The sequence below is a fragment of the Tachypleus tridentatus genome, chromosome 4, assembly GCF_004210375.1.
Source record: "Tachypleus tridentatus isolate NWPU-2018 chromosome 4, ASM421037v1, whole genome shotgun sequence".
NCBI classification, from domain to species: Eukaryota; Metazoa; Arthropoda; class Merostomata; order Xiphosura; family Limulidae; genus Tachypleus; species Tachypleus tridentatus.
Window position 1 is genome coordinate 101,695,202 of NC_134828.1, and position 13,717 is coordinate 101,708,918.

At 32.7% G+C, this 13,717-nt stretch overlaps 1 protein-coding gene across 2 annotated transcripts in view; it reads right to left on the reverse strand.

The window, feature by feature from the left end:
* LOC143249784 (uncharacterized) overlaps positions 1 to 13,717 on the reverse strand; it is a 36,633-nt gene that overhangs the window by 3,387 nt on the left and 19,529 nt on the right. Inside the window, exons 3-4 of one of the 2 annotated variants that reach the window (XM_076500203.1) lie at positions 4,137 to 4,277; positions 735 to 837 (exon numbers count right to left, since the gene is read on the reverse strand). In XM_076500203.1, coding sequence (XP_076356318.1) covers positions 735 to 837; positions 4,137 to 4,277 — 244 coding nt within the window. The remainder of the gene's footprint in view (positions 1 to 734; positions 838 to 4,136; positions 4,278 to 13,717) is intronic. The other variant, XM_076500204.1, reaches the window with a different exon arrangement.

Consider the following 13,717-nt stretch of genomic DNA (forward strand, 5'->3'; position numbering starts at 1 on the left):
CTCCATTAGAAAATATAAATCTTATATTTAAACACACCTTTATGATCTAAATTTATGAACATTTGCATCGGAAAGAACTTTTAACTGTCCTTCCCCAAGCGATCAATTTTAGGTAACATTACACTATCTACAAACACCAATGTCGATATGTATTTCAGATACATGTCATTCCACAGAAACTTTATATCGGCCGCAATTGCCATGTGGTTTGAGACCAACGTATTTTAATTATTTTAACATGACTCACTCAACTCTATGTTCCCGTGATAAAAGACAAATGGTATTTATATGTTTATAGGGTGAGAAAAGTGAATTTTAAGAATTATAAGTTGCTTCCGAAGAATAGTTATGCATTTCTTTCAGTATAAAAGAAATTAATATTATCCAAAAATAGTCATGTACATAAATATCTCACAATAACACGAGAAAAAGCGTGAAATATATGGTGTAGAGATTACAGATAATGAGGGAAACCTGACCTTGTATAACTCTTTTACTTCAGCTGTAACAGAAGTCAGTTCTTTATTTCTAGGGGCGGGAGTAAACTTTAAGGAAACTTTTAAATGTTTTATCGAAGATCGAACCTCAAACATTCACATTTTAATGTTCAGTACTTGTTTGTTTTATTTTGATTTTGATTTCTAGATATTTTATTCGAGTTTGGCAACATTTGATGCTTGGATTCATTTGTGACTATAAATTAAAGGTACGAGTTAGAGAAGAAGTCGACGTACCGTTTAATTCTGCAAAACAAGAATATTATCCACATGGTCAGTCCAAAGGCTATAATAATAAGAATTATGACCATAATAATATACGACTGGACATTGTCCTCACCTGAAAAACAAAGGAAATGCACGATCAAGATGATAAAAATCGAAAGCACTCCACATAATTATTGATATAAGAAATGATTGAATATCGGATTTACAGATTTATTACGTTATATTCTTTCCCTGTCGTGTTAAGTTTACTTTTAATATTCTACGTTTCTCATGTGTTCTGTTATTGTTCTTAATAAACTTATGTATTGTTTACGTTCGCTTTTATATATTTTACTATTGTTCTATTAAATGTAACTACGTTGATTAATAGTCATCTCACTTTTTCCATGTCCAAAAGAAAAGAAGGCATTATTTTCAAATCTTTTTACTTTTAAGTGAAAACGTGTTTTAATTTAGTAAAAGTATATGGAAGGAATGTCATAAAAAATATTCACATCAAAGTTTTTATATCAAGTAAAGAAATGTTAAATAATACTTATTTAGCTTGTTGTATTTGACCTGGGTCGGCATGACCAGGTGATTAAGGCACTCGACTCGTAATCCAAGGGTCGCGGGTCCGAGTCCCCGTCACACCAAACTTGTTCGCTATTTCAGCCGTGGGGACGTCATAATATGACGGTCAATGCCACTATTCGTTGGTAAAAGAGTAGCCCAAGATATGGCGGTGGGTGGTGATTAATAGCTGCCTTCCCTCTAGTCTTACACTGCTAAATTAAGGACGGCTAGCACAAATAGCCTTTGTGTAGCTTTGCGCGAAATTCAAAAACAAACAAACGTATTTGATCAATGTGCTTTAGGCTAGTAAAAAGTTTTTAAGATGTTATACAGGTTGATTTAAAAGTGACTGTTCAGCTGTTGCATTTATAACTTAATTTCTAAACTATGACTCCGAAACTAACAATTAGTTTCAATTGTCTTCGTCATATACACATTTTAGTATCACTTGAATTTTGTCCCTATATCTCTTGTATATCTATATCTCTTGTATATCTATATCTCTCGTATATCTATATCTCTTGTATATCTATATCTCTTGTATATCTATATATCTTATATATCTATATCTCTTGTATATCTATATATCTTGTATATCTATATCTCTTGTATATCTTGTATATCTATATATCTTGTATATCTATATCTCTTGTATATCTCTTTTATACTCCTTAGCAAACACTTATTCCAAATTTTTTGTTTGTTTGATGTTACGCACAAAGCTACACTGACTCTCACGGATATCGAAATCCAGTTTTTAGAATTATAAGTTCGCAGACATACCACTGTGCCGCACCAGGTTTGTTGTATGTACAGTTTTTGATACGTACGTTTCACTTTACCTAGATTAATTTTTCCATCTTGATTGTATACATTAATTACGGTTTATAAAAATTCATTTTGTAGAAAAGTTTTAGTAACTGATTCGTGATAAATCTGTGAATGTTTCTGAGTTTATATGCAATGGGCTTCCCACCGCTTGTGTGTTTTTCTTATAACAAAGCCACATCGGGCTATCTGCTGAGCCCACCGAGGGGAATCGAACCGCTGATTTTAGCGTTGTAAATCCGTAGACTTACCGCTGTACTAGCGGGGAGCCCCACTGCTAGTACAGCGGTATGTCTACGAATTTACAAGGCTAAAACGAGGAGTTCGATTTGGCTGTATAAGAAAACACACACATAAATAGGTTTCAGCTGCAAATCTTCACAAGTGATGATTCCAACCGTCGGCCCACAAAGAAATTTTAGCCAGTTCGTTTGACGGTTAAATAAGAAATTGTTTTTTGAAATATAGTTTATGATTTATATTGCTTTCCAATGTAATTTTAAACAACTTTAAACGTTAACATTATAGGAAACAGTGAAATATTGAGATCGGAATTAGCAGGTCTCCTGTTATCCTCAAGTTTGGAACCAGTGGTGTGGATAACCTAGGATTTCTATTGAAATTAATATAATAAAGAGTTTGTTGATATTTAAAAACAAAACGAAAACTTGGACTAAATTTTATAGATGGATGATAAGCAGACATGTTGGAATTAAGCCTAACTGTTTCGATTATTGTGATTCCAGTTACACTGGGAATGGAACTTCCTCAGAAGGAAGAAGACCTTATACAGTTAGAACTAGTAGTAGTTCATTATCAAACTGTATCACAGAATTTAGTATTTTTTAAATCAATCAATGACTTAAGGAAAAATAGTTCTTCACTTTCAGAACCAAATATGACGTAGTCAAAATCTGACAACGAAGTTCTGAACCGCACAAAATAAATAAAATAATGGTTATCACTTCAGTCAACTACACTCATGTCATGATCTTTTTTTTTTCTGCTTTATTATATTTACAACTTGTTCTCCTAAGAAAAATACTAACCCTGTTTATTGATTATATGCAGGTTTAGTTATTAGTGGATAAATGAAATTGTTTATAACGCTGAGTAAAACAACAGTTAGTATTTTAAAGAAAAAGCATAAAATTACCAATTTTATAATACTTCGTATCTGAGAAAAAAAGATAAAAGTATCAGTAAAATAGCAGCAGGCATTTTACGATAAAAAGGGTAAAAGTACCAGTAAAATAATAGCAGGTATCTTACGATTAAAATAGTAAAAGTACCAGTAAAATAGCAGCAGGCATTTTACGATAAAAAGGGTAAAAGTACCAGTAAAATAGCAGTAGGCATTTTACGATAAAAAGGGTAAAAGTACCAGTAAAATAGCAGTAGGCATTTTACGATAAAAAGGGTAAAAGTATAAGTAAAATAGCAGCAGGCATTTCACGATAAAAAGGGTAAAAATCAGTAAAATAATAGCAGGCATTTTACGATAAAAAGGGTAAAACATCAGTAAAACAATAGCAGGCATTTTACGATAAATATGATAAAAATCAATAAAAACAGCAGGCATTTTATGATTAAAAGGGTAAAAAAATCAGTAAAATAACAGCAGGCATTTTATGATAAAAGGGTAAAACATCAGTAAAATAAAAGTTACTATTCCACGAAGAAAGGATAAAATACTGAATAAAAATAGTTTGTTTTTTTCAATTTTGCGCAAAGCTACACGAGGGTTATTGGCGTTAGCCGTCTCTAATTTAGCAGTGTAAGACTAGAGGAAAGGCAGGTAGTCATTACCAACCACTGCCCACTTTTGGGCTACTCTTTCACCCACGAATAGTGGGATTAACTGTCACATTATAACGCCCCCACGGCTGAAAGGGAGAGCATGTTTGGCGCACCGGGATTCGAAACCGAGACTCTGACATGACGAATCCAACGCCTTAACACACCTGGCTATGCCGGGCCTGAATAAAAATAGAGTTGACAGTCCTCAGTGTAAATGTTCCAACTCACCTTTGCACGACTTATTTAACGTGTTAAAAATATATCCCGGCTTACATTCACAAATATTTCCCTTTTTTCTTGAACAAAACGTATTACGATCGCTCTTTTCGCATTCCATAGAAGAGATACAGCCCTGCCTTCTATGAGTAGCTGAAAGTAAAAGGAAAAAATAAGCTCAAAAGTTATCATTGATAACGTGGCTTTGTTCAGATCAGTATGCTTATGTAAACGAAAAAAAAACCAGTGTTCGCTATTTTCCTTTCAAATTATCGGTGGGTCCAGATTCTGCATCACACTGACTAAGATTATGTTTATGGTTGTTACAACATTCGGTGTAAAATACTGGCCAAACAAAGAGTAAATGTTCCCCATGCTACATATGAAACAATACACCACTAGTAGTAAGTACGATTGATTTAGATACTAATGATGTCTTTGTTTTTGTGTTATTTTGTTGGATTCATTTGTTATATAATAGGCACTTTGTGACCCACAAAGTCATAAGCCTCCAAGCAATTGTAGATGCATAAATGGCATAGAAAAACAAATGGTTCGAAAGCCGATGGGGTCAATATCTGTAAATTTAGAGTTAAGTATTGTATATAAATGTGGGCAGTTTCTTTGTATTAGGTTTCAATGAACTAGCCCTCACGTATGCTTTTTAATCTCTAAAGCTGAATTTTTTACATCGAATTTATGACAGAAGTTCGATCTTACTGTAAAACATTGCTCCAAAGAAGAAGTCTCATTTGTTGATTCACCCTAGGAGGGATACCTCCAGCATCGTAGCATTGTATGCAAGCCTCAAAGGGTCCAAATTCGGTTCTGAATGTTATCATTTCCTTTCTTAGTTAGAGCCTCCAAGATTTAGGAAGTATAAATCAGTTTGAAAATACAACGATATCCTTATATTACTTCGAACCGCAAGGCGCCTTTAACCTATCATTAAAAGATCAAAATATGCAGAATTGTGTAGTATCTCATTACACTATAAATCGTTTATATAATGAACCAGTAAGCCTTAAAGGGTAATACAATTTCATTTAAATCTGAAATCAAAAATCTACCCAATTATTTTTCCATTAAAAATTAAAGATTGGATTACAAAATGTAAAAATAAAGCATGAGTATATCTTTGATGAAAACACATATTACGAATCAAACTCATAACTGATAACGAAAATAATAGCTACGTGGCATTATCCTTTAAGTAGCATGAGGAAATTGCTCCGACTTCCCTGTTTCTTAAGTATGAATCTGTAAATATATCCTTGCTTAACTGCCTATATATCTGTAAACTAAAACAGTATATCCATTGAAACTTTCTCTATCCCAACAGGTGGAACATAAGGAATATTATTGTCTTGGATTTATAACTGTTTATTTACGCTGCCTTTAATATAAATGGGTTGACTATATTATATCAAAATGACTTTCTTTTTAATAACCAAGTCAGCGCGTCGTATGAGAGCCATAGACAATACAAAGTCATAGCGGGGCGGAATGTATATCATAACTACATTTTGAAATTATTTGGCGTTTCGTAAGTTGTGTGACACCACCAAAAGTTGTCACTTTTCTTTGAAAGGATATATAACAGCCCTTTCCGACAAAATCATTCATACACTCAGATCGTAACAAAGTGGGAAGATGGAGGGATTTAGAATTTCCAAGAACGGGATAACCCTTGAACTTAATGACAATAAAAATCAAAGTATAAATTAATTTGGGATTCCAGAACTATTCAGAAAGAGTTCTACTATAAGTCCTACCGTTACCTTGTGACCTTTTGTGAGAGATTCCATAAACACAAATATAAGTGGTGAAAGCCATTTACGTACTGCAGAAAAATCGAGAAAGATCTACGTTTGAAAATGCGACAGCATTTATGTGTTGGTTCGATCGCTAGAAAATCAAAAGAGTATTCATGCTATTCCATATGAAGATATACCAGTCAAGTTACTGGATGCAATACATATGGATTTCTATAGATTCAAACAACTAAAAGGTTCTGGAGGAACCGTGGTCCTAATACATTAGCTAGTACACTACAAGATGCAGGGAAAAGAGATGTTCTTGGAACACGACAGTTTTATGATGAAGCCTTTTGCGTTGGAACAACGTTACATTTCTATTGTAAAAATAGAAAGTCGTCATATAAAAATAACCAGACTGTAAGGAAATGTTGAAGTTACAAAATCGTTTTAAAATAATATACCTAATTGCTATACGAGCTGTATTTCCCCTATGATTAGAATATCATAAGAATAGTGAAGCTTGAGGGACAAAAATTATTATTCGCAACTAAAGTAAATCAAAATATTTCAATAAATTATTTATAATGTTCACTTAGTAATAATTAATGAATAATACAGAAATAAGATGTTGTTCCAAATAAGTCTTCCTTGTACTAAAATCCAGTTCTTTTCAATATCTATGTAGCATGTTTACAAGCATATGAAGAGACCGAACAAAACGAATTGATAATAAACTTGGTAGGAACTTATTAGATGTCCCTATACAATACAGCAATGTAAAATTACTTCAACAAAAACACAGAATTAAAACTAATCTAGATACGAGCTTAGAACAATAGAACAGATTTAGCTTTCAAAATGAGTCGACTAACAACACGGAGTCATCATTTTCACATCTACACCCTGTGATAAAGTTAAAGATTAGCCAGAATGTTGGATACTGCTTGGAGAGGAATATTTCATTAGTTTCTTTACAGATAAATGTTTTACCAAAATCGACATCTAACTTTATTTACATTAAAAGTTTGTAAGTTATATATATATAGGAAGTTATTTGTTTTATTAATCCAACTCAAAAGGCCCGGCATGGCCAAATGGTTAGGGATCCTGACTATCAATTTGAGGGTGGCGTCTTGACTCCCCATCCTAATAAAAATGCTCACCATTTCAGCAGTGTGGGCGTTATAATGATACGATTAATCCCTTTTTTGCTAAAAGAGTAGCTTAGGAATTGACGGTGGGTGGTGATAGCTAGCTGCCTTCCCTTTAGTCTTTCACTGCTAAACTAGGAAAGACTAGCACAGATAGCCCTCGTGTAGCTTTGTCCTTCTAGTCTTTCACTGCTAAATTAGGAACGGCTAGCACAGATAGTCTTCGTGTAGCTTTTCCCTCTAGTCTTTTACTGCTAAACTAGGGATAGCTAGCACAGATAGCCCTCGTGTAGCTTTGCACGAAATTCAAACCAACCAAACGAATAAATAATTTTGTTTGTGCTCCTTAAAACTGTTTACGTATGTCAGTTACTAATTTTCAAAGTTTGTAGCCTAAATAAGACAATGTTATCAGTAAGTGTCCCCAGACCTCGAAACTCTGTCACAATAGGTTTCCCCAGATCACTGGACCTGCCAAATACCTTATCAGTAAGTGTCTCCAGACTACTGGATCTGGCAACTACCTTGTCAACAAATGTCTCCAGACCACTGGATCTGATAACTTTATTATCAGTAGGTGTCTTCAGACCATTGGACTTGATAACTTTATTATCAGTAAGTGTCCCCAGGCTCTGCGCCTGTAAATTACGTCATCAGTAGAAGTCTCCAAATGGCTCGCTCTGGCAACATTAAAACAGTTCGTATCGCACACAAAATGTTGTTGATGTTCCGGGCAAATTAAATCAAATAAATAGCGTCAATAATAGTAATGTAATAATCTGTCTGTAGAATAAATCTAATAGAAAGCCAGCGTCATGTCATCAATGCTTCAGTTCATTTTGTTTATCCTCAAAAGGAAAAATATCTACTAATAAACAGCTAACGATAGATAAATGACAACAAGACACACATTTAAAATCTGAAAAAGACAGGTTAGGCGTAAGTTCAGACAATATTTTAATAATACGTTGAATAACTTATAAGTTAGCATTAACAGTTTACAATAGTTTAGGTGGAGATTCGATGACGTACTAAAAAATAAAAGGTTCAAATTTTTATCTTTCTCAATTTATCTAGTTGTATTTTATCGGTGTGTGTGTGTGTGTTTTCTTATAACAAAGCCACATCGGGCTATCTGCTAAGCCCACCAAAGGGAATAGAACCTCTGACATTAGCGTTCATTTTATGATAAAGTATGAACTAATATTATTTTTATTTTACGATAAAATATGAACTAAAAGTATGAACTAATATTATTTTTATTTTATGATAACGATAAAATATGAACTAAAAGTATGAACTAATATTATTTTTATTTTATGATAAAGTATAAACTAAAAGTATGAAATAATATTGTTTTTATTTTATGATAAAGTATAAACTAAAAGTATGAATTAATATTATTTTTATTTTATGATAAAGTATAAACTAAAATTATGAATTAATATTGTTTTTATTTTATGATAAAGTATGAACCAAAAGAAGTATGAACTAATATTATATTTATTTTATGATAAGGTGTGAACCAAAAGAAGTATGAACTAATATTATTTTTATTTTATGATAAGGTATGAACCAAAAGAAGTATGAACTAATATTATTTTTATTTTATGATAAGGTATGAACCAAAAGAAGTATGAACTAATATTATTTTTATTTTATGATAAGGTATGAACCAAAAGAAGTATGAACTAATATTATTTTTATTTTATGATAAGGTATGAACCAAAAGAAGTATGAACTAATATTATTTTTATTTTATGATAAAGTATAAACTGAAAGAAGTATGAACTAATATTATTTTTAATTTATAATAAAATATGAACTAAAATTATGAACTAATATTATTTTTAATTTATAATAAAGTATGAACTAAAAGTACGAACTAATAATATTTTTAAATTTATCATAAGATATTAGCATTATTACTACTATATTCCATCACTTCTCGGTGGCTCAGTGGTAAGTCCTACAGCTTACAAGGCTAAACTTTGGGTTTTAGTAAACGATCTGGGCTGTGCATAGACAGCCCCTTATATAGTCTTGTGATTTATAAACAACAAGCCTATTATATTTTTAAACACTACGTTCTTCATCTAGTCCCTGAGGAATTTTTAAGAATTATAACATTGTATAATAATAGTATTCCACCCACATTCGTCATATTCGTTGCCAAAGAAACGTTTCAACTCAATCCAAAAAATTTCAGGCCGGTTAAGATACAATAAACACATCAGTTATCAGAACATTATTTGTATAAGTAATTTGATACAACAGCAACTGTTATGACGTAAACGTTTTCATACAAGTTGGCAAAGCGTGATTATAATTACACTTTAAACGTTCTTATCTTTATAAATACAGTATTGTGCAAAAGTGTTAGGGCAATATTTTGTGATTCTTTCCTTTTACAAGGCTAATTCTTCTACACCATTATATAATGTAAATTTCAACACTATGATAATGCCTCACTGATCGATGTTGACAATTGAATAAATCACAGTAAGAATACTTTACAATTCCCATATATTTGTACTAAGTCATTAGGGTTTCTCTTGAATAAACATGCTGATCAAAGTTGGGATCTAAAATAATGTCGTGGTACCAATGTCTTTACTATATAGTAATAAGCTAACAAGAAACTAGCATATTTTAACAGTATATACTAAAATAAATCAATTCAACATCACTCCACAAATAAGCCTTAATAAAAACAATGTTTAATACTATATATTAAATTTTGTTATCATCTCATGACCCAAAAGCGTATAAAAGTGCCTGTTGAGTAGAAAATTCGCATAAGAGTTTCACATAAATATGGATCTACTCTCCCACAAATTTCTGCAGATTTCAAATACTCCCCAAAAACTGTCAAGTACACCGCGAGACCGAAGCAGATGAATTCGAAATTAAGAAAATATAAAGCAGAACGCTTAACTGATACTGATGTTAAGTATCTTCGTTCATGCAGCCTTTGGAACAGAAGGAAGACTGCCACTGATTTCAAGCAAGAGATAAACGACCATGTACCAAATGAGAGAAAAGTGTCCAGGTCTACAGTATCAAGAAAACTCAATAAGAATGGAATACTTGGTCGGGTAGCAGTTAAAAAAACACACGACAAACAAAACCTTGACTTCAATCTCTAAATACTGCCAAGAGACAGAACTTTGCCAAAAAGTACAAAAAGTGGACTGTTAATTATTACAAAAGGGTGTATAGACGAATGAGTCCAAGGTTGAAATATTTGGTTCGAAGCGTTGGTTGTACGTCGGTAAGGTGAAAGATACTTACCTTAATACACAGCACCAACCATGAAGCATGAGGAGACAGTGTGGTAGTTTGAGGTGTTTTTCTGCTGAGACATTTGCAAAGTAGATGGAATAATGGACTAGTGCAAGTACCATCAGATACTGATACGTCAGAGTATACCCAGTGGTTTGCGTATTAGTGGTAAAGGATTCCGTTACCAAAAAGATACTGACACCAAACATTCATCCCACCGATGCAGAAATTACTCAGTTAAAAAAAAAAGCTACTGGAGTCATTCAACTTATCCAATAGCCCCAACAAAGCCCCATTATCAACCCGATTAAGCAGATCTGGGATTTGAAAGACCAAAAACTTAACAAATCAAAGGTTACTTCCAAAGAAACTTTGTTGGAGTGTGTTAGAGACATTTGGAGTACGGTTGTGAAGAACATTTTGATTAAATATGTTGCAACAATGCAAGAAAAACTGTCTGCAGTTATCAAAGCAAAACGAGGACACACAACTTATTTACTGTTTGCTGAACTTAAGCACTTCTATTGAGTTTTGTTGTACTAAACATGAAGATTAATAATATTTTGATATTTCACCTGTGATATATCTTACATTGTTCTTTGAAAGTAGCCTGAAATATAATTTTTGACTTTGTTTTAACACTTTTGCACAGTACTGTAATAATCCGATGTCTGTCTGCCCCGCTCAGTATCTCTTGAACGGTTAATCTTAAAAAAAATATATATATATAAAAATTATTCTTGTAAAGGGCATATTACAGATAAAGTATTCATGCTTTGCAATTCTTAAAACTTCATATCATTAGCAACATTGATCCGCCCGTCTTTGTATGTGCTGAATGGTGAATTTGAAAAAAAAACACTTATTAAGAACACAAAATTCTAATTTTTGTGTAAAAATTTCACGAGAGAAAGACAAGACTTTCACCGTAGGCTGATTTAAAGAAATATTTGAAAAACAAAAAAAACGTTTCAAAAGAGGGACGTGTTTGAGAATATATTTGTTGTTCTGCAGTTTATATATATATATACTTTCTGTTTTTATGACAGTATTACATAATTTTATAGCACCACGTCGAAAAAAGTGATTTTAATTGAACTGAATATCTCCCCTTTGACACATTTTATAGAAATGGCAATGGTAGCGAAATTTTCTTGCATTCAGTAAAACAACAAGGAACAGTGGAATCCAACAGAAAATTTCTTGCGACTATTTAGCGAACCCAAGTGCTTTATTGTACTGAATGCTTTCATTGCACTGAAACGTTTTTACTTGCATTGTATTGCAGTCAGTCTCCTTTGCTTAAAAACAAACTCAAAAGCAATTTATCTTATTGAAATAACACACGGAATGAAAAAACATGGTTGTTAAAAAGAATCATATTGCATACACCTTCTGATCAAAGGGACAAAGATGGCTGTACATCTTATAACTTTTATCATTATTTGTAGAAAAATTACTCTTCAAGTGTTTCAAGAACATAGTAGTGAAATAATGGCAAACCTTATAAGTGAATCGTGTAATAACGCCAGATGGTTATGTTGCTGTTGGTTGTACAAAGTACAGATTTGACCTCTGATAAACTGTATTTCTGTCTTGATGTAGAATATTATGTCTGCTACATGGTGTGATTAATTATTCTGAATTAAGCACAAAGCTACATAATGTGCTATCTGTGCTATGCTCATCACGGATATCGAAACCTGGTTTCTAACAGCGTGAGTCAGCAGACATACTGCTGTGTCACTAGGGGAGCTGCTACATGGGAGCAACACTTTCCTGATCTTACTATACACGTGCAATGTACAATCAAAATCAAAACCTGACCCTCTAATTGAACTGCAATCAAAACAGTTAAAGAGCTGTCGGACAGTAGTTATAACTGGCATACCTACAAACATATTCGTATTGTGTTAAAAGTATTTTCTTTGAGACAATGAAAATATCACGAATATTAATACCATGATCACTAAAGCTTCAAGCTACGGGCTTGAACAAGGAACTTTTTTTTTTATAGAGACAAGTCCACCTAATAATATTCCATAGCAGCCCACAAAGATGAATGTGGGCTGGAATATAACATTAATATTTTTTAATGTGTGAACAAACTGGTAATAGCATCATTAGTCCATTTTATTGGTAAACAGGGTCAGTATTTCACAAATAAGAAAATATAACTTTTGCTGCACTATTAAGTCATGTTAACACATATATCTGCACACTCATAGGCATATTATATTATCTCAGAAAATATATTTAGCAGCCTGTACTGATGCTTGCTTCATGAAAAATGTGAATATTGGGATATAATCACTCATTAAGAACTTTACCAGTGTATGAGCTATGAAATGCAAATGTAGATGTAAAGCGACCTTATAATCCACTCTTATTTATGTCGTTAAGCAATTTAATCTAGACTCTAGGCCTATTGTTAATAGATCAAGTAAACGTTAGCAAACAACCTCACAAACAAGTCGATTCTCTTTTAATTCAGAAGGATATCTATTGTCAGTACACATGAAATACTCCTAAGGATATAAAGGTTATTCATTAGAAATCATGTAGGTCCAGGTTAACAGTTTTTGTATCAGTTATTTACCTTCAATTAGGTGAGTAGTGTGTTTTCTATGCTATAACAATGTGCACCCAACCTGTCACAAAGTATTTTAAGGTATAAAAACTTTGTATGCCTTCAATATGAGGCATTCAAATAAAATAAAAAACAGTATAACTGTAAATATCCGGTTATTCCATGTGGGTAATGTCCATAACTGTGTTTCTGTTTATTAACATGACTTATGAAGCTGTAGCTAGACTTGTGGTCATTGCTGGGTCAGGTCAATGTTATGGTTGTGCATTCCAAACTGCTGGAGTTTTATCTTGTACCAATGTTTAGACTGTTCATCTAAATACTTTATCAAAGCGCTGAAAGCGGATAGTATAGCTGTTTTGCGCCGTAAAACGCCAATCAAAGCGCTAGAATCAACGTTTTCCTGTACACAATATGACGTTACAGTTGGAAAGTCGCCATGTTTGCGTCCAAAATGGCTGATGGTAAAACTAGTTCCGCATTCAGTCACATGACAGCATAACCTCCATGATAACTCACATCAGGCACGAATAAACAAGCTAGAATATAATTTTAACACGATAAGCAGAAACATTGAAAACTGCAAAACTTAATACGTGAATACATCCATTACGTTAATAGATTAATATTATATTTTACAGCATTATGTATTGGGATAAACATCCTATGTTACTTTTTTTCAGAGCAAGTGTTTTACATACATTAAGTATAGGAGATGACCATTTTATGTTGCTTCGTATTCTTACTAAACCACGTGTAAGATACAAACAAAATCACGCATTTTTATATAACATCAATTCACTGTTT